At 40.8% G+C, this 23,834-nt stretch overlaps 1 protein-coding gene and 3 non-coding genes across 4 annotated transcripts in view; all 4 read right to left on the reverse strand.

Moving 5' to 3' along the window:
- ncapd2 (non-SMC condensin I complex, subunit D2) overlaps positions 1–23,314 on the reverse strand; it is a 26,466-nt gene extending 3,152 nt beyond the window's left edge. Inside the window, exons 1-27 of the mRNA XM_046044764.1 lie at positions 23,159–23,314; positions 22,548–22,667; positions 22,364–22,439; positions 22,187–22,245; positions 21,906–22,081; positions 21,271–21,416; positions 20,259–20,386; positions 19,963–20,086; positions 19,672–19,819; positions 18,101–18,298; positions 17,890–18,024; positions 17,708–17,795; positions 14,164–14,371; positions 13,918–14,036; positions 12,327–12,527; positions 12,052–12,226; positions 11,614–11,698; positions 11,322–11,458; positions 9,446–9,578; positions 9,130–9,205; positions 8,804–9,019; positions 8,534–8,694; positions 6,302–6,413; positions 6,061–6,184; positions 5,291–5,446; positions 1,241–1,418; positions 1,055–1,149 (exon numbers count right to left, since the gene is read on the reverse strand). Coding sequence (XP_045900720.1) covers positions 1,055–1,149; positions 1,241–1,418; positions 5,291–5,446; positions 6,061–6,184; positions 6,302–6,413; positions 8,534–8,694; positions 8,804–9,019; positions 9,130–9,205; positions 9,446–9,578; positions 11,322–11,458; positions 11,614–11,698; positions 12,052–12,226; positions 12,327–12,527; positions 13,918–14,036; positions 14,164–14,371; positions 17,708–17,795; positions 17,890–18,024; positions 18,101–18,298; positions 19,672–19,819; positions 19,963–20,086; positions 20,259–20,386; positions 21,271–21,416; positions 21,906–22,081; positions 22,187–22,245; positions 22,364–22,439; positions 22,548–22,665 — 3,572 coding nt within the window. The 5' untranslated portion in view covers positions 22,666–22,667; positions 23,159–23,314. The remainder of the gene's footprint in view (positions 1–1,054; positions 1,150–1,240; positions 1,419–5,290; positions 5,447–6,060; positions 6,185–6,301; positions 6,414–8,533; positions 8,695–8,803; positions 9,020–9,129; positions 9,206–9,445; positions 9,579–11,321; positions 11,459–11,613; positions 11,699–12,051; positions 12,227–12,326; positions 12,528–13,917; positions 14,037–14,163; positions 14,372–17,707; positions 17,796–17,889; positions 18,025–18,100; positions 18,299–19,671; positions 19,820–19,962; positions 20,087–20,258; positions 20,387–21,270; positions 21,417–21,905; positions 22,082–22,186; positions 22,246–22,363; positions 22,440–22,547; positions 22,668–23,158) is intronic.
- Positions 17,347–17,642, reverse strand: LOC123969079. Its single transcript, XR_006824624.1, has one exon. It is a non-coding gene; the product is annotated as a small nucleolar RNA U85 (small nucleolar RNA).
- LOC123969078 lies at positions 18,483–18,787 on the reverse strand. Its single transcript, XR_006824623.1, has one exon. It is a non-coding gene; the product is annotated as a small nucleolar RNA U85 (small nucleolar RNA).
- LOC123969080 lies at positions 21,518–21,841 on the reverse strand. Its single transcript, XR_006824625.1, has one exon. It is a non-coding gene; the product is annotated as a small nucleolar RNA U85 (small nucleolar RNA).
- Positions 23,315–23,834: the final 520 nt, after the last annotated feature.

Raw genomic sequence — 23,834 nt, forward strand, 5'->3', positions numbered from 1 at the left:
CCTGTTTGTGCTGTCCTCTGAAGGGAGTAGTACACACCGTTGTAGGAAATCTTCAATTTCTTAGCAATGTCTCGCATGGAATAGCCTTCATTTCTAAGAACAAGAATAGACTGTCGAGTTTCAGATGAAAGTTCTGTTTTTCTGGCCATTTTGAGCGTTTAATTGACCCCACAAATGTGATGCTCCAGAAACTCAATCTGCTCAAAGGAAGTTCAGTTTTGTAGCTTCTGTAACGACCTAAACTGTTTTCAGATATGTGAACATGATTGCACAAGGGTTTTCTAATCATCAATTAGCCTTCTGAGCCAATGAGCAAACACATTGTACCATTAGAACACTGGAGTGATAGTTGCTGGAAATGGGCCTCTATACACCTATGTAGATATTGCACCAAAAACCAGACATTTGCAGCTAGAATAGTCATTTACCACATTAGCAATGTATAGAGTGTATTTCTTCAAAGTTAAGACTAGTTTAAAGTTATCTTCATTGAAAAGTACAGTGCTTTTCCTTCAAAAATAAGGACATTTCAATGTGACCCCAAACTTTTGAACGGTAGTGTATATATATATATATATTTTTTTTTTTCCAATAAACTATCAAAAGTGTAGTCAATATCAATAAATCTGATGCATCATGGATATAGAAATAAGTGCATGTGCAATTTATGGGGACATAGATAGTAGTAACACAGAGCAGAATGCCATAAATTCCACCAAAACACAGCAATATACTTTTTTCTGTTTATGATTTATGTGCTGTGAACAAAACACTTATTATAATGCCAGGGAAATCCCTGATTTTTATAAAACTGCATCCACAACATTTTATAGTGGATTCTATTTTATTATCAAGTTGCACGATTCCGTCTGTGTTTTCTGCATCATTGAACTCATAGGGCCCTAGCAAAGCCGTCAAATTTTCCCTCAAATTCTTCTTAAACAAGTCACGATTTGTCCTGAGCCTGCAGAGTTCTGCTCAGTATGGACAAATCCTCTGTGGCCAAAGGCAGCAAATGAGACTAGACACATACTGAAAAACATTTGCAACTCACTTCATGATGGTATTGAAGTCCTCTGAGGTCATGCCTCTCTCTGGATCGGACAGGCGACTGATGATGTCTGGGAGCAGGTTGTAGATTGCATTGTCCTGATTGGACAAACCAAGAACAGAGTTAAAAACCTTCCCAATTATTCAGGCTCCGTTAATTAAAGGGGTCTGGATGTGTGTGAGATAGTACCTTGGTGGCCAGTTCGTTGAAGAAGTTAAGGGCCAGGCTGGTAATGTGAGGATCTGGGTCAATTAGCAGCACAGCCACCTCGCTGACTTGACCTTTGACCTTGAGCACATCCTTAAGCACCAACTGAGTAAGAACTGTCACAGCTGTCTGCCTCACTGAAGGAACCTCGTCGCTGAGCCTAGAGGAGAAGAGGATGTGAAATGACTGGTCTTCAGTGACAAGACAGAGTCAATAGCCATGAGCAGCTCAGCGAGGCTGGCACAGTGGTGCTTTGAGCTAAAAGCTAATGTCAGCAAGCTAACATGCACATAATAATGTTAAAATGCTGATGCTAAGCAGACAAAGTTTACCATGTTCACCATCTTATTTTAGAGTGTTAGAATATTAATATATGCTAATTAGCACAACACACAAAGCAGCTGAGGCTGATGGCTCAATCAGCTTCTTACCATGATAGGTTCCTACGTGGGTTTTGGTTATTGAACCTAAAATTTCTATATTTATCTTTCTGTTTCTATTTTTCCCCTCACTGAATGGGTGACGCTCAGCTGGAAAAAGGTAGATTAATTTTAACAACATAAGAATCAAAATATTAAGGCTGTTGTGGGATTGATGCTTAGGTTTCACATTACATGACAATCCATCCAGTAGTTGAGACATTTCACCCCAAACCACAAATGAGAACCCGTAGGGTTAAGGCTCACGCAGACAACACGACTTTCAACGTTGGCCGATGGCCGTGCCTTCACACTACACAACTTGCCATCTAGAAGTCATTGTGGCGTTCACACTACGTGACTGATCGGTGACAGGGGGTCACACACTATGCGAGCCGACAACGACGCTGGTCTCCAAATCACGTTTTGTCAAGAAAACACAGTGAAATGGGAAAAGACGCGATCCTACACACGAAACAGCTGTTTGTTATTATAAAGATACAGACAAAGAATATGGGTGAAAGAATGGATTAGCACACGCATGTAGCAGGGATCGTCTGAGCTACAGAGAGAGCTGAAGGGGAGTAAAAAGTGTTTTGCGATGAAAAAGTAGCTGCCTGCTCTGCCAGCTGTCTGCGCTCATTGGCTGGATGTGGATGTCGAGTCGGCCGACTCTTCCAGATATATCAGAAATGTAGCCGTTTTGATGAGTCGTTGTGTTGTTCACACATAACGACTGGCAACCGCCGATTTACCCCCGATCACAGCCTAACGGTCGCAGAGCGGCAAATCAGGCTAAAAATCATGTATTGAGAACTAGGCTTTAGGTGAAAAGTCAGTGGATCAGCAAAATCATTAGGATTCCCAGAGGATGCTCTGGGAAACCAAACGGGAATACCAAACCGTTAGTGATAGACGATATCTGGCATTTTGAGATAATTAGCATCGGCTGATTGCACTCACGAGGCTGATAAACAAAAAATGTCTGCAGACAAATCTACAGGCAGCCTTGTCAGTTGTTAGTGCTCTCCCTTGTGAGGTTTGGGAAGGTGGGGAAAAAAAATTTGTTTCAAGTAGTTTCTCACATCCTAAATGACAGCTAATCTAATACATTTACTGGCTAATGTTAAATATATACCCTTTTTGGGGTTTGAAAGGTTGACATGACAGAAAAAGTTTGAGAACCACTGCTGTAGAGAATAATGCAGTTGTTTGACGTCACTTCTGACAAACTCTACCTCACTCTCTTTTAAACACCAGTAACGCTCTGAAATCTACAGCATAACTCAAAGTACTTTTCTATTTCATTAATGCAAATTCTGTCTAAAATACAAAGTCACTGGCTAAAGGCCCATTTTACTCCAACGTAAGGTCTACGTGCGTACCTACGCCGAAGGCTACACACGTAGCCATGCATTTATACTTGTGCGTAGGTGTGTCCGTCATTCTGCAATTACACCCCCCAAATTCTAGTTGGCAGTAGCGCTACAGCATCCACTGTGTTGACTTTTGCTGGCCGAGCAGGCTAACTTCTGGTTTAGCGCTCCGCTAATGTAAATGGGGGTAAAATTGTAAACGTGCGGCTGGTGTAGCCTTTTCAAATGTTACCAACCGAATGGATCACATTCTGATAGCGAAACAAGTCATTTCGCTCGGGTTGCGATGGTCAAATATATTGATTCACTGTGTTACAGCCGCCGTTTTGGCCGCTAGTAAAAGTTATTTCAAAGCACGGGGTACTTCCGGTCGGCTCTGAGGCATTGCGAGGCTACCCAGCCGACCAATTACAGAGGTTACGGTCCGCGTCGACTCGACGTGTAATTACATTTTTGAGGAGGTGCACGTCAGGCGACGGCGTAGCCCCGTAGCCTACACCGTCATTTGACGCAGAAGTATAAATTGCCCTTACGACAACCATGTAAATTAGATAGGACTCGGAACAGCACTAAACAATAGAATTATACAGGACTTTTCTTTGTTTTAATATCAACATTACAGAATTAGTCCATCGGCCACCCTGCTCTCTAAATATCTGCACTGGCCATTGAAAACCCATCTCAGTTGACCACTAGAATATATCCAGTAGGTGCTGAAATATTTCACCGGTAAAGTAAAATTTTGGACATTTTTGAATTTGATACAGTCAGGTGATCACCAAACCATAAATGTCTGTACGAAATATAATGGCAATCCATTTAAAGCGGTGGGCTGACAAACATTGCCAGAACGATAGAGTAACTACAAATGTGGGTGGAGGAAAAATAAATAACATTCCTGCCACCTGCACATTTGTTATTTCCCAGTCCTAGTCAATTAAGCTTTCTGTAAAGACTGTGTTATTAGGCAGAACCTTAGTGAAACCGAACAACTGTCACAGCCTTGGCTGAATACAATGCCATTGGACAGGCTGTGGCAGGGCAATCCGATAGCATTCTGAGACCCATTTAGACTTACCCCCCCCCCACCAAATCCACAAAACAAAAGAAAGTCATTAACCATTTTTCATTTATGCCAGAGAGCAGGACTCCTGGCAGAGGAACAGACACTTGTACATGACACTTCCATATGCCAATGCAGGCGCTTACAACAGCAATGAACAGGGTAATTAATTCTTAATGCGCTTATCAGGAGGCTCCAGGGCAGCAGCGTGGAGGTGTTGGTGTGTGGGAGACAATTAGTGAACACTATCAAATGCTTATCAGGTAGAAAACACTATAAGAGCAATGACGCATTAAAAAAAGGCGAACAATGTTTTGCATGTCTGAAACACCTCAATGAGAGCATTATAATTAAAACCACACTTCATCAAAAGGAGCAACTTCAGTTTCTAAGTTGGCTACAGCGAAATGGTGTAACTTTGTGCGGGAGACACAAACAGAAACCATTTAATTGAAAATGTTTTTAAAATGAAAAGCATAAACCTTTGGCTTCACCCAAAATGATTCCCTTCTGCTCATCCAACCACTCTGTATAATTACAACACACTAGCCACTGGTACTCGTCTCAATCTGTAAAACACTAGTAATTAAGCTGTTCGTTGTCTAAAAGTGCCCTTGTCTGAGGCGGTCCAAGGCTCCACCCCAGTTCACTAGTGGGGGTGGGTTTTCTACTAGCCATGAAGAGTTCCCATGGCAACCACAGAGGTCAGACTACAAGGCAGATATCAGAGTTTGCCAACATAGATCTCAAAGTTTGTCCCCACCCCCACCCATTAAAAAGTTGTGATGGAAAGAGTAAACTTTTCCCATCATGGGGCTCAGTGGAGCATTGTGACAGCTGCAACACTTCAGTGGCTGAGAGGAACAACAACACTGAGACGTGGTGGTGGTGGGGTTCTGGATGAAGATGGCTCAAGTGTACAAGCAGGGGGAATGTTAGCCGACATGAAACGTCATTTACAGTACACCCACTCAGCTGAGCCATCAAGGATAGGTTGTTCTTTGTAATCTCTAAAAAAAAATAATCTACCGATATGATAATGTGCATCTAATTGGAAGACAGTCAATTAGTGTGTGTGCGTGTCTGTGTGTGGGGGGTGATGAGCATGAGCTGCTACAGTGACAATTTTAATTAATTTTATATTACCGGGCTGATTTAATTGAATATACATTACCTGGCATAGAGATTCTGTGTCCAAGGCTCCAAAATGTTGGGAAAACGGACGGTGAGATCTCCTAGGGCTATAATGGCATTTGCCCTGACCACAGGAAAAGCAGAGCGCTCCAGCACCGTAAACATGAGACGGATATTTTCTTCACACACAGATGGGCTAAAAAATTAATAAAATAACACAAAATTTGATGTTATCCCAATAATTCAGGTCAGTCTGTTTAGAGTTATGTTTCTTGGAGAAAAGTAATACATGTAGGTATGTAACGAATTTTCATTAACGTGTGGGTTCGTTTCTCAGTTACGTGATTTGTTATTTGGCATATAAAATGTCAGAAGTCAGTAAAAAGCTGCCCATCATAATTTTCCAAAGCCCAAACTGACACATTTAATTTGCTGTTTTTGTGCAACCGATAGCAAAAAGCCCAAAGATCATATGTTTAATATCACACAAGACTAAAATCCAAAGTAAAAACTAAAAGTTTGAGGTTTTCATCAATGATTAATTTTAAAATAGTTGCAAATTAATTTGTGTCAACTTAATGATTAATCAGGTAATTGTTTCAGCTCTACATACACAACATATTTCAACAGCAACACTACATTCTAAAAAAACAACCACAGTTGAATAAAAGTCTTTCTAAACAGTCTCAACAAAAACATGACAATAGTATTTTTTGCCAGACTGTTGTAGACTGCCTTCGTTTTCACTAGGTGTACTTAATGGATTGTATGGTGGTGATGATAGAACATGGAAATAGGCAATGTGTTTACCTTATCATCATGTACTGAGAGAGTGCCAGACAGGCAGCAGTGGTGAGCTGTGGGTGGGAATAGCGTCCTGGGGAGCTGCAGACTCTAACCAGCAGGGGAAGGAATGCACACAGCAGGTTCTCCTCTGAATAGACCAAGAAAGGAGAAAAGTAGTACATGAAAACACTTGTATTATCAAAATCTATATGAAGAAATTGATTTATATCCGGTTTAACATGCAGCTTAAATCTCTTGTTTTTACCAGCCAGTAATTCAGTCTCGCAGATCTTTCTGATGAGTTCAGCCTCTGTATCTTCAGCAGAGGCCCCAATCAACCCGAGCTCCTCCTCCATAGCGCTCTCATTAGCCGCTTGCTGTTGGAAAAACAGAAAAAGCTTTACAAAGCAGTTACTTCTCTCTCTAACATACTCCTAGAAAATATCATGGGGGCTTTCTGACTTGTAGCACATTGCTAATGGAAGTCAGTGCTTTAGACCTGAAACAAATAATCGTTGTAGTTGCCAAAAATCTTGATAAATTTAAAAGGAAAATAGTCAAATTCTGATTCCAGCTTCTTAAATATGAAGTTATCTTTGCTCCTTTATGACAGTAAACTGAATATCATTTGAGGACGTCATCTTCAGGAAAAAATGTTCAACATTGTTCACCATTTTCTGACATTTCATAGACCAAACACCTAATCGATTAGGAGAAAATAATCAACAGATTAAATCGATAATGAAAATGATCATTATTTGCAGCCCTATGTTGCATCCTATTATATTCTAAGTGGAACGGGACATGACACATTTGCTTCATTTCGCGAACTGACCTGCATCTTTCGTTTCACACAGAATTGAATCTGACTGAGCTTTAACATGCACAATCTCAAGGCTCTCCAACATCCAGGCTCTTTCACAGAAAGGGGGCGGGCCCGACCTCTCATTCAGGGAATACGGTCGATCTTCCCGTTTTGCAAATGCTGGTGAAATATTACAAGCAGCAGAGAAGAACGGATCCTCTTTGGATGCATAACTTACAACTCTGGACTGCTGTTGTTCACCTGCTAGTTACACTAGCCTTGTAAACCATGTTTACAACCCTACCAATGCCATTCCCTTACCTTCTTTTCACTACATCATACAAGTAAATTTCACCTGGTGAATTTCAGTCTAACTGCAGCTTCAAGAGCCTTAAATGCCAATCTTTTTTTCTATGAAACACTGCCAATAGACTAGAAAGTTGGCTACAATGGATTCCAGTAGCAGTGTTTTCAGAGGAGAACAAAAGGTATCAAAGCATCCAAGGAAATTCTTTAAAAATCATTCATGCAACATTTTGTGTTGACAATCACTAAAAACTCGTCGCAGAGTAAACCATGTGGCCGTTACACTCTAGGTTTGAGTCCAATCTACGAATTATGTTTTCACTTTCTGCCTCTTTTTGTATCTGTTTTACGTAAGAGAAAAATGTGAAAAAATAAAAATAACAAAAAATGAACCAATGCGAGTCCTAATGTTAATTAAAGAGACATTTATCTTCCTGTTCCCTGATGGGCTGAACAATTATGAGCCATCACTCATCTGACTGTGTCACTAAAATAAATCTAGTCAAGCCATCCTGCTGAGTGTAACTGATTGTCACCACACGGGGGGTTGTTTTGGCTTTATTGTAACATTGAAGTATCTGCAGAAATACATTTAAAAAAGGCAACTGACATTTAGGCCTGAAAAGTACTAGAGACACCTTATAAGACTCCAGTAAAGACAGCATGACCGAATAATAGATTTGCAACTATTGATCGTTTTCATTACTGTTCTAAAATAGTGAGAATAGTGGAGCTGAACCATCAGACGTATTGTGTTTTTGCTGGAAAAAATTAATTAACAGTTCATCATATGTCAATAGACTCATCGGTAATTGTGTAGTGTTTTGACATTTACACACTTTGCACTGGATAGTTTTACACACTGTACAGCATGTACATTTAAGTGACAAAAGGAGGTCATTTTTAATCTGCACATCTAGAAAAGGTCATCCATGTTTTTACCTCCTCCAGACGTGACTACTGCAACACACTTTATTCTTGTATCTGCAGGCAAAACATACAGACTGCAACTTGTACAAACGTTGTTGATAAGCTTTTAACATGTATGAAGAGAAAATACCAATTCTTGCAGCCCTTCACTATTTACCTATGAGTTTTAGAATTGATTTTACTACTTGTTTCTAAAGCCTGATTGAACGGCTCCTATATATGTCATCGGTAAACTCCTTATAAGCCTCCTTGAGATCCTCAGGCCAGGCCATTACTAATGGTTCCAATCTCTTCTTAAAACTAAGTTGTATCTTATGGCTTTTCTTAACTGATATTTGTTGCAATTACCTCATGTTTTGTGTTTTAATTACTTATTTGTTTTTATCTTTACTTCATTTGTATAGCACCTTTCAAAATTAAAGTTACAAAGTTATTATTACATACAAGTCTCAGTACCTTAGCTTTGCTGGATGGGCCCTTTTCCTTCTCCTCCCTCTCCTCAGTCTCGCCTCTCCTCCTCCGGAGCTCAGCGCTCACACTGCGCTCAAGGTGAGACACCTGCCAGAAAGCCACGCAGCCACACAGAGCCAACAGCTGGGCCAAACACACACAGCTCACTGCAGGAGAGAAAGACACATGGACACATGATTCAGAGTATGTGGAGAAAGCAAGAAACACTGAGACGGGTTACACTGTCAGTGTACGCAGAGACACAATGGGACTCACCTTGTTCACCTTGCTCACTGGACTCTTGAGATCCATCTTGCATTTGGCCAGCATCCTTGTTGACTTCGCCACCTTCTGCAATCTGATCTAGTATGAGGCGAGCGCTGCGCTGGAGCAGTCGGGAGCACAGCTGGTCAGGGGATTCAGCCAGGAAGTAGATGAGACGGACAGCCTGTTCCATGAAGCTCTGCCAGTAAGGGTCTTCCATCACCACACCTGGAATAAGTACCAACAGACATAGTCAGAGGAAGAAATCAAGATTAACAAAGGCTAAGATGAACAAACAAAGAATATTCAACAAAAAGGGCACATTTGTCTGCATTTACCTTCAGCGATGGCCTGTGTGAGGCAGGTGAAGAGCTGATGGTCCTGGGGCAGTCTGAATGGTGCACCTTTTGATTGCTGGTGGAAATAATGCAGTGCATAATGTTAACATTGCGTTGGAGCCCTCTACTTGAGTGTATTATCTACCAAGTTGGTTCAATCTGCCCATAAGAGTATTCATTAAATCATGCATTTAATCTATAATGTAAATGTGTAATGCTGCATACAGAAAAAAACAAAACAAAAAAACAACTACAACAGGCCTCCATCAACAGGCAATAATTGCTTAGAAGCAAACCATGGTTTATGACTTCTTACCCTGACATGGTCAGTGATGCTGCAGATAGTGATAACAGAGTCTCTGGCCAGAAGAAAGTCTTCAGTCACTTTTTCTCCCAGAGCCACAGAACAAAGAGTGTCCAGATTACTGAGGACCACCTCCCTCTCTGCTCTGTTAGATTCACATACATACAAAATAGACATTTTTACAAATAGGTGTAAAATAGATATTTTATATTCTCAAATGATCGTGTCATTATGCAAAGTGAAGTAACAATCTCTGCCCTACATCACCCCAACCCGTGTGCTGGCCTCGACAGTGCTAGGCTGCTGCCCAGATAATGCGTGTAGGAGGACGGGTTAGGAGAAGCACATAAGATTTAATAGGTTATGAATGCTGCCGGCTGGATGAAGAGAGGCAGCAGTGTGGGTGGACTGCAGCTAGTCTCTTTACTCTCTCTCTCTCGCTCACTCACTTCTCCCTACAGCAGTGGCTGTCTTTGAGGTAGATTGAGGGGGAACATAAAAAATAAATAAATATATGTATATATTTTCAGTGAAAAGCATTGGCAAGAAGCCTAGTTATATGGTCGTGACTTCGATTACAATGAAGAGGAGCCGAGGCTGAGCTTGTATTCTGACTAATGAGAGGATTTGCTGAATGTCAAGTAGCTGAGACACAAGACCACAATGAAAAAGGAAGTTCCTTTATGCAGTGAGGAATATCGCAGATTTTACATAATGTTTTAACAGTTTAGTCAACTCAACTTTAACTATAACAATGAAGTCTTTGTTTTATCTATTGGCAGAAAAAGAGTCCAGTTCATTTTAATATTCAAAAAGGAATGAGACCTGTACTGATTGCAAATAGAGTCAGCGTTAGTTTACACCTATATTAAAATGAAGTTTGTATCTGTATCTGAAAAAGCACATGTTTGAGCAAAGGGTGTTAAGTATGGTTGCAAATGCCATTAAATTATCAAATCATGTCAGTTGTTACTTCTTTCATTAAGGATCAGTAATGTGTAATCAAAATCATTAAGACACAATTTATTTTCCATTTCATAATATCCAACAAAAATAAACCAAAATTAGGTTAATATTAAATATTTCTGAGGAGCCATGCTACTGCAAATTGCTCAAATTTTGAGATTACTGCATCTTCCACTTTATCACCACAGTATCAACCGTCCTCTAGTGAGATCTGAGTATTTTATACCTGTGGCATTCAGTACAAATAATCATGGGAATATAATTAGATTTTAAAAATAGTCATGTAAATACTATTGACCATGTCATGAGATCAGGCTGCTCAGTGTTGCAGAATCATCATGACTCATGTGTTCTCACTAGTCAACGCACCTCTCCCTCATCCATAGTAATCAAGTATTGCACAACACCTGCAAGCACTACAATAACGAAAATAAAGCCGTTTATGTTGCCCTTCCCAAATTGAAAAATAAATGTTTTGGTTGACACTGCCATCTACTCTTCTGCACCGAATAGTGTATGCAAAATGAGATCAAATCACAACATGGATAGAATAATTTGAACAAACACAAGCTGTCATAGGACTGATATCTAAATACTGATCGATATAAATCACGACTTTATGCTTCGGATGATTTAGAAGTACACCATAAGTGACTGAATTTTACATTTCCCTGGTTTAAAACAAAACAAAAATGCATGTGCTGTGACTACTTATCCAACTACTATATTACTACATGGTCAGAGTAGGTGGAGCTGAGTCACTTCGGCCTGCTCGTTCAGAGCAGATTAGCACATTCTACCGAAATAAAAGGCAACAAAAGTTAAAACCTCTCATTTAGTTAACTTGATAAGACTTCTTTTCTTCATCACAGCCTAAGACGTTTGTTTCTTAGGGGCATATGGAAAGTGGTCCATGTCTTACCTTGCAGCCATGCCCAGCAGTAACACTGCTGCTCGCCTGTGTAAGACAGATGTTTCTCGTTTGACAGTAAACCTCTCCCACAAGACCTGCACTACAGTGGACTGGAGATTGCTGCTACTGCCAAAGAACTCCTGCACCTGAAGAAACCACCAGAAACCTGTTTGGTTACAACTCCCAGTGTGTAATTTTTATTTTATTTTGAAACAGTTATTTAAATCCAAAATACAGTACACAACAAGTCAAGTCTATAACTGACCATCACACAGAAATTATGCATATTAGTGTTACTCACTATTTCCTCAAGACATTGGATTGTTCCCAGTGATGCATCCACCATCAGCTCAGAAAGACTGTCCACAAGAGTCTGGGCTTTCATCCTGATGAAAGACAAGACAGCTACATTTAAGAACACAAAACAAATCTTTTAAGTCTTTTTAGGTTTACTTGCATCACAATATGGCATTTAGCAGTAAGTTTGACTCTGTACACATAATGCATACAAGATAATCCAGTTTCACAGCATGCTCAATTCCAGCTACCTTTTAGTTTCTAATGTTAACCAGCAAGCCTCACAGCCCAACATCATAATCCTCCCGAAACTTCAGCAACTGATTAAATCAGAAGTCAGTCAGTCAAATTTATATTAAAATAAATGTAGAATTAGCTGAAATCCTATTAAATAAGCAAAATACAAAGGGTACGGACAGTATGTGTACTGTGTGTTACAGACCTGACGGTGTCTCCCTGAGGGTTCAGATACAGGCGCCTGTAGGCCTGAACCACAGCATCTTTAATGGCAGCGTCAGTTGACCAGACCAGAGGCAACATCTTCCTCACCCCACTGACAGAGTTGGCAACACTGAACTCGCACACTGTCACACAGAACTGCACAGCCTCTTGGACCACTAAAACCAAAGACTTCTGTTGTCAAAGGTGAAAATATTCTTTCCGGAGTAAATTGATAAATTATATTGAAATGCATGTTTGAATAGGTTGGCCTTCTACCTGAAGTGGTTTTCCAGTAGAGCATGGAGTTAATGACAGAAATTGCTCTCTCCACTTGCAAGGCGAAGGTTTCCGTGTCTCTCAGGTATTGAACCAACATCTCCTGCTTCTTCAGCTCCCCATCTTCCCCCTCCTTCTCTCCCTCTTTCTGGGGTGTTGGTGGCAAGTTCTGGCTGAGCTCAGAGGCATCCTCGTCAGAGCCTGGGGAAAACAATATAATGTCAAGTATGTTGGGATTATAAAGCAACCATAAAAGGAATTCAACCAATAACCAACTTTGATTGGTGTTCAATGACTCAAAGCTGTGCAGAAGTGTTAAATTTACATTACATTACACTAAAGAATGAGTCATCAAATTGTGGTTGCCTTTGCACTTCTAGTTTCTTTTAAGCTGCCAGTATTACAGTACCAGTATACACACACACACTATATAGAAATGTATACTGGTTAAAATGGATACACTAGTTTGCTACATTTGTTCTTCAGCAGCATTTTATCACCATGATGCAATTGGCTAAGGATTGTATTTCCAACTCTTTAAGTAGCCACTTTAGACTGGTAGAGAAAACCCTGCACATGAAAGAAAATGAAGACTGAGAGACAACTATTAAAGTTGACATATACACCGGTAATTGCTGTTCAACTTAATACTTATGTAACTACCGCAATTGTGATTTACAGTCGTCGCCGGCTGAACTGCTGGAAGCCAAAACAGCCCTAATGCAAAGGATAACATTTTCACATGTTTATTAACATGTAAATAAAGTTGCCAATTTCTTTTATGTAATGACAACTTTTTGTAGCAACTCAAAATGTTTATGACAATTGAGGGAGTTTTTAGGGGGCTCAATGTGGGTGAAGGAGAGGTACGGGTCATATACAGGTCACACTCAGGGTCCCCAGCAGGCCTAGAAGTAGAACGATCCCTGACTCAATAGACATAGCTTTCTGCTTCTGTCTTTGCCTGTCAGTGGTGACAACAGCTGGGCTGACAGAGGAGCGAGTTAGCAGATAAGTGTTTTTTGAATCTTAGATGTTTATAGGCTGCCTGCCTCCACTTAGCATGTTATGTATGTAACCCCCAGCTTCCAATATAGCTTAGGTAAGGTATCAGAGCCTCAGGTTAAGACTCACCTTTTAGGGATACACAATACACTCTGGAATAGCAGAGGGATACATATTGTGGACCAAGAGGCAATCTTCAAATTTGTTTTGTTACTACACTGTGTTCACACTCTGTAGTTGCCCGTCTCCCAGGCCAGGCTTCATTAAACAATGCAGTGTAAGACATCCTGAGATCATCTTCTAAGAGTCAGCTCAGTCACCAGAATTCCCATAACATGGCAGTGTTGGTGAAGGTTGTATAAGACAGCTGATTTGAGACATGTAGTGTTCTCTGCTCTTAAATATATCTTCTAATGACAGTCTAGTAAAGGCAAATATGACACTTTTAATGAATTGACCCTGGAGGAAATTCATTTCACGGTATCTTTTAGTCAAGTGTGTTCAATGTTCTTGCTTCTATTAAGACTCACATCAGAGAGCACTTTTGTTGAGTATCTCTCCATAGAAATGCATCACATGGCTTTACCTTTGAAAATCAGAGCCAGTGTGTACATTAAAGTCTCAGGGGTGAGAGTGGACAGAGACGCAAACATGTCAGACTCAGGAAAGCAGCCGTGGGCTCTTATACAAAGATGCACAGCATTTCTGTAGAGAAGAACGACAAAAGAAAGTTCACATATGAAATTGTTGGCTAATTGACACCGGGAGGAAAAAACAATCCTTCCGGTTGTGACACAGGCAGTCAACTTTTACCCAGGATGATTAACATCACCTGTATTTGTTGACACGGAGGTACTGAGCAATCTTTACTGCAGTTGCTCTGTCATCTTCTGCCTCCTCGTCTTCCTCCACATCCCTGCCGTCGTCCTCCTCCTGCTGCGCCTTCTCAGCTTCACTTGTGGGCCCCAGCTCTGTCCTGACAGTGACGAGCAGCTCAGGCTCCATGGCGGCCCACAGCTCAGATGCTTTAATCACCGCCACTGCCAGGAGGGAGAGGGATAGGGAAAACAATTTACATCCAATAAGGATGACTCAAGTGAGAGCTAGCTAGCTACGGAATGTTTCAGAGAAACAATGGACAGAAAAAGATAAAAGAAAGTCTTCTTATAAATGCACGTGTTCACTCGCATCGACTTCACTCGGTATAAAACTCTGTAGCCAATTATGTTACAAGTCAAGGACACGGATATTTTACAAGCCAGGACCAGGTAAAGCAACAACACAGAAAGCAGATGTCGGTTTCTGTTGTTTGATAATTTACGTCATTAACAAGCCAGCATGCGGCCCACCTGTGCCCGGATAACGGATTGCGCATTGAAAACTCTGGAAAAAGGACAAGTTCTTTTCTGCGACTTTATAAAACATACTGCTGATGGAGAAAGTCAGGGGATCAAACAGAGGCGGGGCAGGCACGTCTGTTTGGAGTGAGAGACCTGAGGTGTAGATGTGTTTGAATGTGGGGAGAAGAGAAGTCTGAGGCAGGTGCAAAGCAGGTACAGTGGGGAGAACAAGTATTTGATACACTGCTGATTTTGCAGGTTTTCCTACTTACAAAGCATGTAGGGGTCTAATTATTTTTTAATCATAGGTACACTTCAACTGTGAGAGATGGAATATAAAACAAAAATCCAGAAAATCACATTGTATGATTTTTAAATAATTTGCATTTTATTGCATAAGTGTTTGATACATCAGAAAAGCAGAACTTAATATTTGGTACAGAAACCTTTGTTTGCAATTACAGAGATCATACGTTTCCTGTAGTTCTTGACCAGGTTTGCACACACTGCAGCAGGGATTTTGGCCCACTCCTCCATACAGACCGTCTCCAGATCTCTCGTTTTGGGGCTGTCGCTGGGCATTACGGACTTTCAGCTCCCTCCAAAGATTTTCTATTTTCTATATTTTTCCTACACTCCAGGACCTTGAGATGCTTATTACGGAGCCACTCCTTAGTTGCCCTGGCTGTGTGTTTCGGGTCGTTGTCATGCTGGAAGACCCAGCCACAACCAATCTTCAGTGCTCTTACTGAGGGAAGGAGGTTGTTGGCCAAGATCTCGCGATACACTGCCCCATCCATCCTCCCCTCAATACGGTGCAGTCATCCTGTCCCCTTTGCAAAAAAGCATCCCCAAAGAATGTTTCCACCTCTATGCTTCACGTTCGGGATAGTGTTCTTGGGGTTGTACACATCCTTCTTCTTCCTCCAAACATGTCGAGTGGAGTTTAGATCATAACGCTCTATTTTTGTCTTATCAGAACACATGACCTTCTCCCATTCCTCCTCTGTATCACCCAGATGGTCATTGGCAAACTTCAGACGGGCCTGGACATGCGCTGGCTTGAGCACGGGGACCTTGCGTGCGCTGCAGGATTTTAATCCATGACGGCATAGTGTGTTACTACTGGTTTTCTTTGAGACTGTGGTCCCAGCTCTCTTCAGGTCATTGACCAGGTCCTGCCGTGTAGTTCTGGGCTGATCCCCCACCTTCCTCATGATCATTGATGCCCCACGAGGTGAGATCTTGCATGGAGCCCCAGACTGAGGGGGATTGACCGTCATCTTGAACTTCTTCCATTTTCTAATAATTGCGCCAACAGTTATTGCCTTCTCACCAAGCTGCTTGCCTATTGTCCTGTAGCCCATCCCAGTCTTGTGCAGGTCTACAATTTTATCCCCGATTTCCTTACACAGCTCTCTGGTCTTGGCCATTGTGGAGAGGTTGGAGTCTGTTTGAGTGTGTGGACAGGTGTTTTTTATACAGGTAATGAGTGGAGAACAGGAGGGCTTCTTAAAGAAGAACTAACAGGTGTGTGAGAGCCGGAATTCTTACTGGTTGGTAGGTGATCAGATACTTATGTCATGCAATAAAATGCAAATTAATCATTTAAAAATCATACAATGTGATTTTCTGGATTTTTGTTTTAGATTCTGTCTCTCACAGTTGAAATGTACCTATGATAAAAATTACAGACCTTGTATCAAATAGTTGTTCTCCCCACTGTATATTTACCAATAATAATAATGTTGGTTGGGATTGAAACATGCTTTCACATGGTGGGTAGTAATACGTTTTTTAAAACTTTATTTATTCATTCAGGGACCTTCACTGAGAACAACTTCTCATTTGCTAGAAGGCCCTGATCACATTCACACCTGGAAGCTGCCCAGTATAACCACAGTCTGGTCTGCTGGCCACTGAGCAGCTCCAACTGGAGCGGTTGAGGTTATGGGCATCGCTAAAGGGCACCTCAGTGGTTGTAAATAAGGGAGGGCAAGCACTAATTGTTTTACTTTCCACACCTAGATTTTATCCTGCCCGTCTGGGGTTTGTACGGGTGACCTCCAAGCACAACTCTAACTTAACCTGCCCAAACCGGCAACAATGACACAGATGCTCACTTTTGGGTCTCTGATTGGGTCTTAGGCTATAAAGGTATGCAAAGCAGAAACACCATGCTACTGACAGAGTTTGATTTGGTATTTTTATTAAAATATTTTGTACTGTGCAAATAACACTTGTAGGCTACTTCTGTGTATGTCGCCATAATTACTTTGCGACGACTCCCAGTCTGTTTTTGGCTGCCACAGCCGCTCTTAGCTCCCGTGTTACATTCAGTAACAGTTCCAGTTATTTATCCATGCAAAAGTTCTTCGTCTGCATTACTTTATTCTTTCGCAAAATTTTCTGTAACTATGGAAGAGAGAGACCATCTCCTTCATGTTTACACCGGCACAGGCATGCCCAGTGTACATGAACGGCCACTAGATGTGCATTTTCAGTCATTTTAATATAGACGGGGATCAACTCTGACACACAGCTAAAACTCTGGTGTGGACAGATCGAAATCCTTTCAAAGCCATATCCTCTGGTCATTTTGACACGTATGAACTTTAAGACAACGTTTTAGTGGACAGATCTGGTCTGCTGAGTTAAAATGAGTTTCTGAACTTGGCCCTCAGATTACCAAAGAAGCAACTCATGGCTGACTGAACAGCGAGAAGAGAGCTGGGTGAACTTCTTGACTTGTGCACGCGTACACACACACACACTCTGTTGGCTTCATTCCTGTTATTACTCCACTGTAACTTTAAAGGAATAATTTGGGTTGAGCCAAGTCACTGTAGGCAGGCCCTTACAGCAGAGCAGGAATCCTCCTCTGCACTGCCAAGATTACCTGCCAGTCAAGGCAAGAAGAACCCAACTCTCATTCAGTTAGCTCGTATTCGCCTTGGTCTCATCACTGGGCAAAATATGACTATGCATGAAAGAAATGTTGAATTTTTCTGATAGATGACAAGGTTCATCTCTCACCTGGTGCCATTCCCTCCAGTTTCTCCTTCATCTCTCTGAGTTTAGAGGTCTCTTTCTCCAGCGGTTTCTTCAGATCGGCACTGCTCAACTTTAAAGAGATAACACATTTCAGTGAGATTGTTTTTTTTCTTCAGATTTCACAGTCTGCTATTGTGGGTTTAAATCATGTTGCTTTTAGTTACCTTGCAGCTATAGGGGTTGTGTGCGATGAAGGCTGCCAACAGCTGGATGGCGCTCTTCACCACATTTATAGATTTGTCCATCAGTCGTCCCACTGCAAGCTCCATCACCTCACTGTACCTACACAGGGGCAGGGCCTAACGACAGACAGTTTTTGTTACCAAGGGAGACTTTAATAACATGCATTTACTGATACATCATATGAAAACATACTTTGCTGTTAACGATGCGTGTGTAGACCTGCAGCACACGAGCCCTGACATGGGAATGTGTGTCATGCAGATGTTCCTGCAGTGTGTCAAAGAAACGGTCACGGTCGGCTTTACCAGACTCATCTAGTCCATCACCACACAGGACCCGCACGAGAATCTCTCCCAGCACCTCACACACAGCAACACGCATGGCGTGGCTCTGGAAATAGAAATAGAATGAAGTGTCTGCATTCTTGTAAAAGTAAAATAATATTTTAGTTTCTACAACAGTGATTGATTCTTTAATGAAGATTGATGAATGTATGTAATCTTGCAAGAATACCAGAATGTGCATTACAACTACTTGAGCAAATATGAGGACATTATTTTGAGTTTTGGACCTCTGCCCTCAGATTACCAAAGAAATAACTCATTGCTAACAGAACAGCAAAAAGAGCTGGGTCAACTCCTTGCCCCTTAAACATGCACATAAAGAGACACAGACAGGACACACTGTCAGCTTCATACCAGCAATTACACCGCTGTGACTGTAGAGGAATAATTTGGGTTGAGCCAAGTCACTGTAGGCAGGCCCTTACAGCAGAGCAGGAATCCTCCTCTGCACTGCCAAGATTACCTGCCAGTCAAGGCAAGAAGAACCCAACTCTCATTCAGTTAGCTCGTATTCGCCTTGGTCTCATCATTGGGCCAAAAGTGGAGTGAACGGTAAGTAAATAAACTTAAACTGTGTGTGGATGGGACAATTCTCAAGAATCAACCAAAATGTGTCACCTTACTGAAACTGGCAAAAAAGCACAAACTCTTTAAGACAACCCTCAGATCTATGAGGAGTTGTGCAATGAGGCATTGTCATAGCAATACTTACAGGAAAAAGTGATAACTTGCACCTGAGCATCATTATTTTCTAAAGCCCTTTTTGAGAATCACTTTATAGTAAATTCAAATTGGTATCTAAAATTTTATTGGATGATGTGAAAATATTGCAACTAGCTGTCTCTTACACTTTGAAGCGGAAAACATTGTTGTGGTACAAAGTATAAATAAAAAAAGAACCATGCTTCTTCTGCGTCTCTTTTGTGTCTTCTTTTCAATACGTGTTGACATTAGTCCTAAGCAATCAAACAATAAAGATAATTAATCGCAATATAATTTTTCTTATAAATATAACAAATGTTCAATAAATGTTTGATTTAATTAGAATCAAATGAATTAAGTGTTCATTTTTCTATTAAGATATTTATTTTATTGAGGAAAAGGGACTGAAATAAGATTTTACTTGATTTTATTCATGCATATTTGTTGAACAAAGATTTTACCATAATTATTTTGAATGTTCTACCTCAGATTTGTTAAGTGAGCCACTGTTTGGCATCAAGTGTTTGGCATGTTCTGACCATCACAAATAGTTTAAAACCACAATAAACAATCTGCTCTCTTCAACTTTCACTCAGGAGCAAAAATCAATGTCTATGCAAGCTTCTGCAAATTTAAAAATTGACTCGTTTTCCCATTCAGCAGCTGTAAATTAATAATTCAATGTTAACAAGATGAGAATGTTCAACTGTGCAGTACCTCTCCTTCCAGGTGTGTGATGAGCACACTTATGTTGGGGATCATTAATTCAGGAACCAGGGCACCGAGTTCCGAAAGAAATGAAGCAAAAGCTTTGACCCCTGACCCCTCTCTAGCAAGCTCCTCGCTTGACTTCTGACCAATCTCCCTGGTGGAATGGGGAAAAATAAAGCATTAAACTTCTATCCAAACATGGTCACCTGCAGTCAAATAATCAGATTTCCACAGACTGAATTACAAAGAGGACTGCTTGCTGGAAACTTACAATGCAAACAAATGATGCCTACTGACCTTATTACTTCTCCAATGATAGCCCTGATTCCGTATTCTGTGCTCCACACAGACACTGCCTGGGCAAACACAGATGACAACTGCTCAAAGTGTTGGAGCAACTGGATCACCTTTACACTTGCACCTGGAGGAGTTCAAAGAGAGTAGACACTCAAATCAAAATCAAACCAAAACCCCAAATCAGCAATTTATGCTGAATGTTCATGTTTTTTTTTTTTATATACATGACATTCCTGAAACTCTGTTCCCTCAGTTAAAAATCGTGCTCACAGGTTCAGCATGTGACAGAGACTAACCCAGGAGGTGATTGTACTTCTTGATTTGCACCCCAAGTAGGTGGATTATACAATCTCTGGTGGGTTTACTCTTGACATGGCCAATGGTTGGGTTCTCAAGTAGTTTATAGCAGCAGCAGGTCACACAGCTAAGAGAAGAAAAGGACAGAACAAGTTTTGCTCATGTTGTGATGTGGTACAACAACCTGCATGAAAACCAACTTCAAGGCCAGATGAAATTCTACAGTAGTAGCTGCAACGACTAACCGAACAATTGATCAGTTGTCAACTATTAAATTAATCAAACTACTTGATAATTGGTGAGAGCCATTTTTAAAGAAATTTATCTTATTTCAGCTTCTTGAATGTAAATATTTACCAGTTCCTTTACTCCTCTGACAGTAAAGTCAATATATTAGGGTTGTGGACAAAACAAGATATTCAAGGATGTCTTTTTGGATGGCTAGGATGGCTTTGGGAAACATTTAGACATATTTCACTATCTTCTGACATTCTGACTAAACAACTGAATCGATTAATCGAGAAAATAATCAGTTGCAGCCCCATATTACAATATATACACAGTTCTGTATCCATTAGAAATTCAGCAGAACTATACAGACACTAGTGATGGTTCTTAAGGCCAACTACTAACATGTTATGGGTGATATTTTACTAAAAGCTTATACATCAAGAGCTGGTGCTAACAATAAACAACTTTAATCCATATTCACCAACATATGCTTTCTGAACTGAAAATAAAAAGCTAAGAATTTGAGGAAATGTTCACAATGGAAACACTAAATGAAACAATTTAACATAGTTCCAAGATCACCTAACTTTGTTAGGTTTGGTGTGGCATCACTAATGGAAAAGCAAAGATAATTTTCATATAAACTCCAATTAAGGCTACAATGTTATAAATCCTGGGCAGAGATCCGGACAATAAAGTGGGGAAATTACACCAACTAAATTAAGACAGCAAAGCCTGATACTGTACATCTGCCCAGTGCTCCCTAGTCAGTCAGAATACCTGATGAACTCTTCCTCCACTAGGGAGAGGTTCCAGAGGGAACGGATATCCAACTGGAGGAGCTGGACGAGGGCCTGCAGGACCTTCTCTCTCTCAGAGTCCCACTGCAGCAGTCCTTCTCCACCTGCTTTGCCTTTTTTACCACCCTGTGCAAGACAGACAAAATCTGATAAATTCAAGTCAGTTAAGCTTCATATACTGGACTCAAATAATGTACTAGATACAATTACAATAAGCATACAACACATGCCCTCAGATTACCAAAGAGTAGTTCACACCTGCCAAACCATCTATAGACTGTAGCCTCTTGCCAGCTGATACATATACAATCACACAACACACAGAAAAAGACAAACATCCACACATTGTTTGACATCCCCTACTTGTGCCATCCCATTGCTCTTAGGGGGCAGAGGTTGTAGAAGGTGACAAGTTAACTGTAGATGGACCCTTACAGCAGTGCAATAAAACTCCACCACACTACCAAGACTACCCATCTAACAGCAGGCTAGAGACCACAATCTCTTGGTCTGACTAGATCATAAAAGTTGCCATAATCTCATCAGTGGGCATTTAAAAGTGTTAAACACGCTGTCATAGACAGTTTTTCTTAGCCATTTCTCTCGTAACCATACCTTCCCAGGTGCTGTGACGATACTCTGTCTATAGGAGTCACTCTCAAGGGTCTCTGTGAGTTTGCAGAGCAGGTAGACGCTCATTTTAACTGCATTAAGTTTCTCTTTGCGTTCTGCAGCTGAGACAGAGGTGGAAACAAGGAGCGCTGGCAGTGAAGCAGCAAGGCCACTAACCACTGGAAGGAGAAAAATCCAGACAATGTGAGATGGCCCCAGCATATCAAGGTACTGGTAGCATTTTTGTCGATTTAAACAAAAAAAAAGAAAATAGGAGGTCTAACCTTGTACTAGTAATTCCAGAGTATCTTCTTTCACACCCAGCTCCACTGAGTTGCAATGCCTTAAAACGTAAACACAGCAGCTTTGTACTCATACAGTTCTTAAAAGCAGTATTTACTTAGAGATAGATAGATATGAAGACATACTTTATTAATTCCTAAGCTATAATCAATACTTACTGTAGCACACTGTAGGCCGTGTCAAAGTGTTCCAATATACACAAAGGCCCCTGACTTCTCAATGCTGCCTTGAATTCTGTGTGAAAGAGACAAAAACCTTAGTTGAGTCACAAACACACTAGCTCAATAGAAAATGTCTGACAAAGAACAGCTCCAGGATGTATACAACAAGTCCACTACTTACTACTGAGACAGGATGGCAGATGTTTTGGGGATACCACATCTTGAACGACGTACTGGTTGATCCCCCCAGTCTTCACCAGGTCACCCACGCACACAGGCACAATAAAGTCCCAGGACATCTCTGCGTCAAGAAAAAAACAAACAAACAAAACATAAGATCAGTTTCCTTGCAACGCGTCCTAAACTAACGTTACTTCGTTTGCATTGTAAAGACTGTATCGCTATAGTATCCACATAGCGAGGCAAGTTAGAGTTATCACTTCAACAGTTAAATATTTTAGCCCGTTCTTAACGCGTGTACAGACGCTTTAGAAAAGAACAGCACTAACCTGTTTTCACTATTCTACTAACTAACGGAGGTCGGTAACTCTGACAGAAGACACTTTAACAAGTCTTTCTAATTAAACAGTAACGTTACATCCTTGTTATTGTGAAGTAAGCTAGCCAAACAACTACTGCTGGTAAAGTTAGCAGGCTAACTAGCTACGCTAGCATAACTGCGCAGCTTATCCTGTTGGCTCGAACGTTATTTAACTGAAATTACCTGTGCTGTTCAAGCTACAACTTAGCCTGTAACTCGGTTTTTAATAAACATAAAAACATTATGCTCACCTGTAACGCCTGCAGGCCCGTTAGCCGCAATTTCGACCTCTGAAGATAAAAGTGTAGTTTGCTCTAACCTACGTCGGCAAGCGGTTTGAATCCACTCACTTTCAAATTTGTTTGGACATCGCGCCAAAGCACTGAAACTCTGACGTCACGCGCATGCGCCTTCGTTACCGGGTGAATTTCACAGAACACTACCACCTACCGGTGAACAATGAACACTACAGTATGAAGAAGACCACGATGAACACAATAGTATGATTAAAACTTCTCGGTCTAATGAAAAACAGACAAATGCAAGTTTTTTGAGGTAGTAGCTGTATTCAAATGATTGACAACACAAGCACCCCTCCCCTGTACCAATGCTTCAGCTACAGAAATGACAATACTTTTTCACAAAATTTCTTACTTTCTATACAGCACTCAATCAAATGTAAAAATGAAAATGGTTTAACTCACTACCACGTGACCAATACTGTCAGGATGCAGCATTTGTCTTAATACTTTTTTGCCCACTTGATATACTTAAAACTAGTGTTGCAAGGCTAGGCACAAGAAACTAACTATACAACAAAGCAAAAAAATGACCCATGGTCAAACTGTTTTCAGAGAAAATACTTAAATTTTGTAGTTGTACATGTGAATACAGTATAAAGTATTGTGAAGACTTGCAATTGTTAAA

Source organism: Micropterus dolomieu, linkage group LG03 (assembly GCF_021292245.1).
Source record: "Micropterus dolomieu isolate WLL.071019.BEF.003 ecotype Adirondacks linkage group LG03, ASM2129224v1, whole genome shotgun sequence".
Taxonomy (NCBI): Eukaryota; Metazoa; Chordata; class Actinopteri; order Centrarchiformes; family Centrarchidae; genus Micropterus; species Micropterus dolomieu.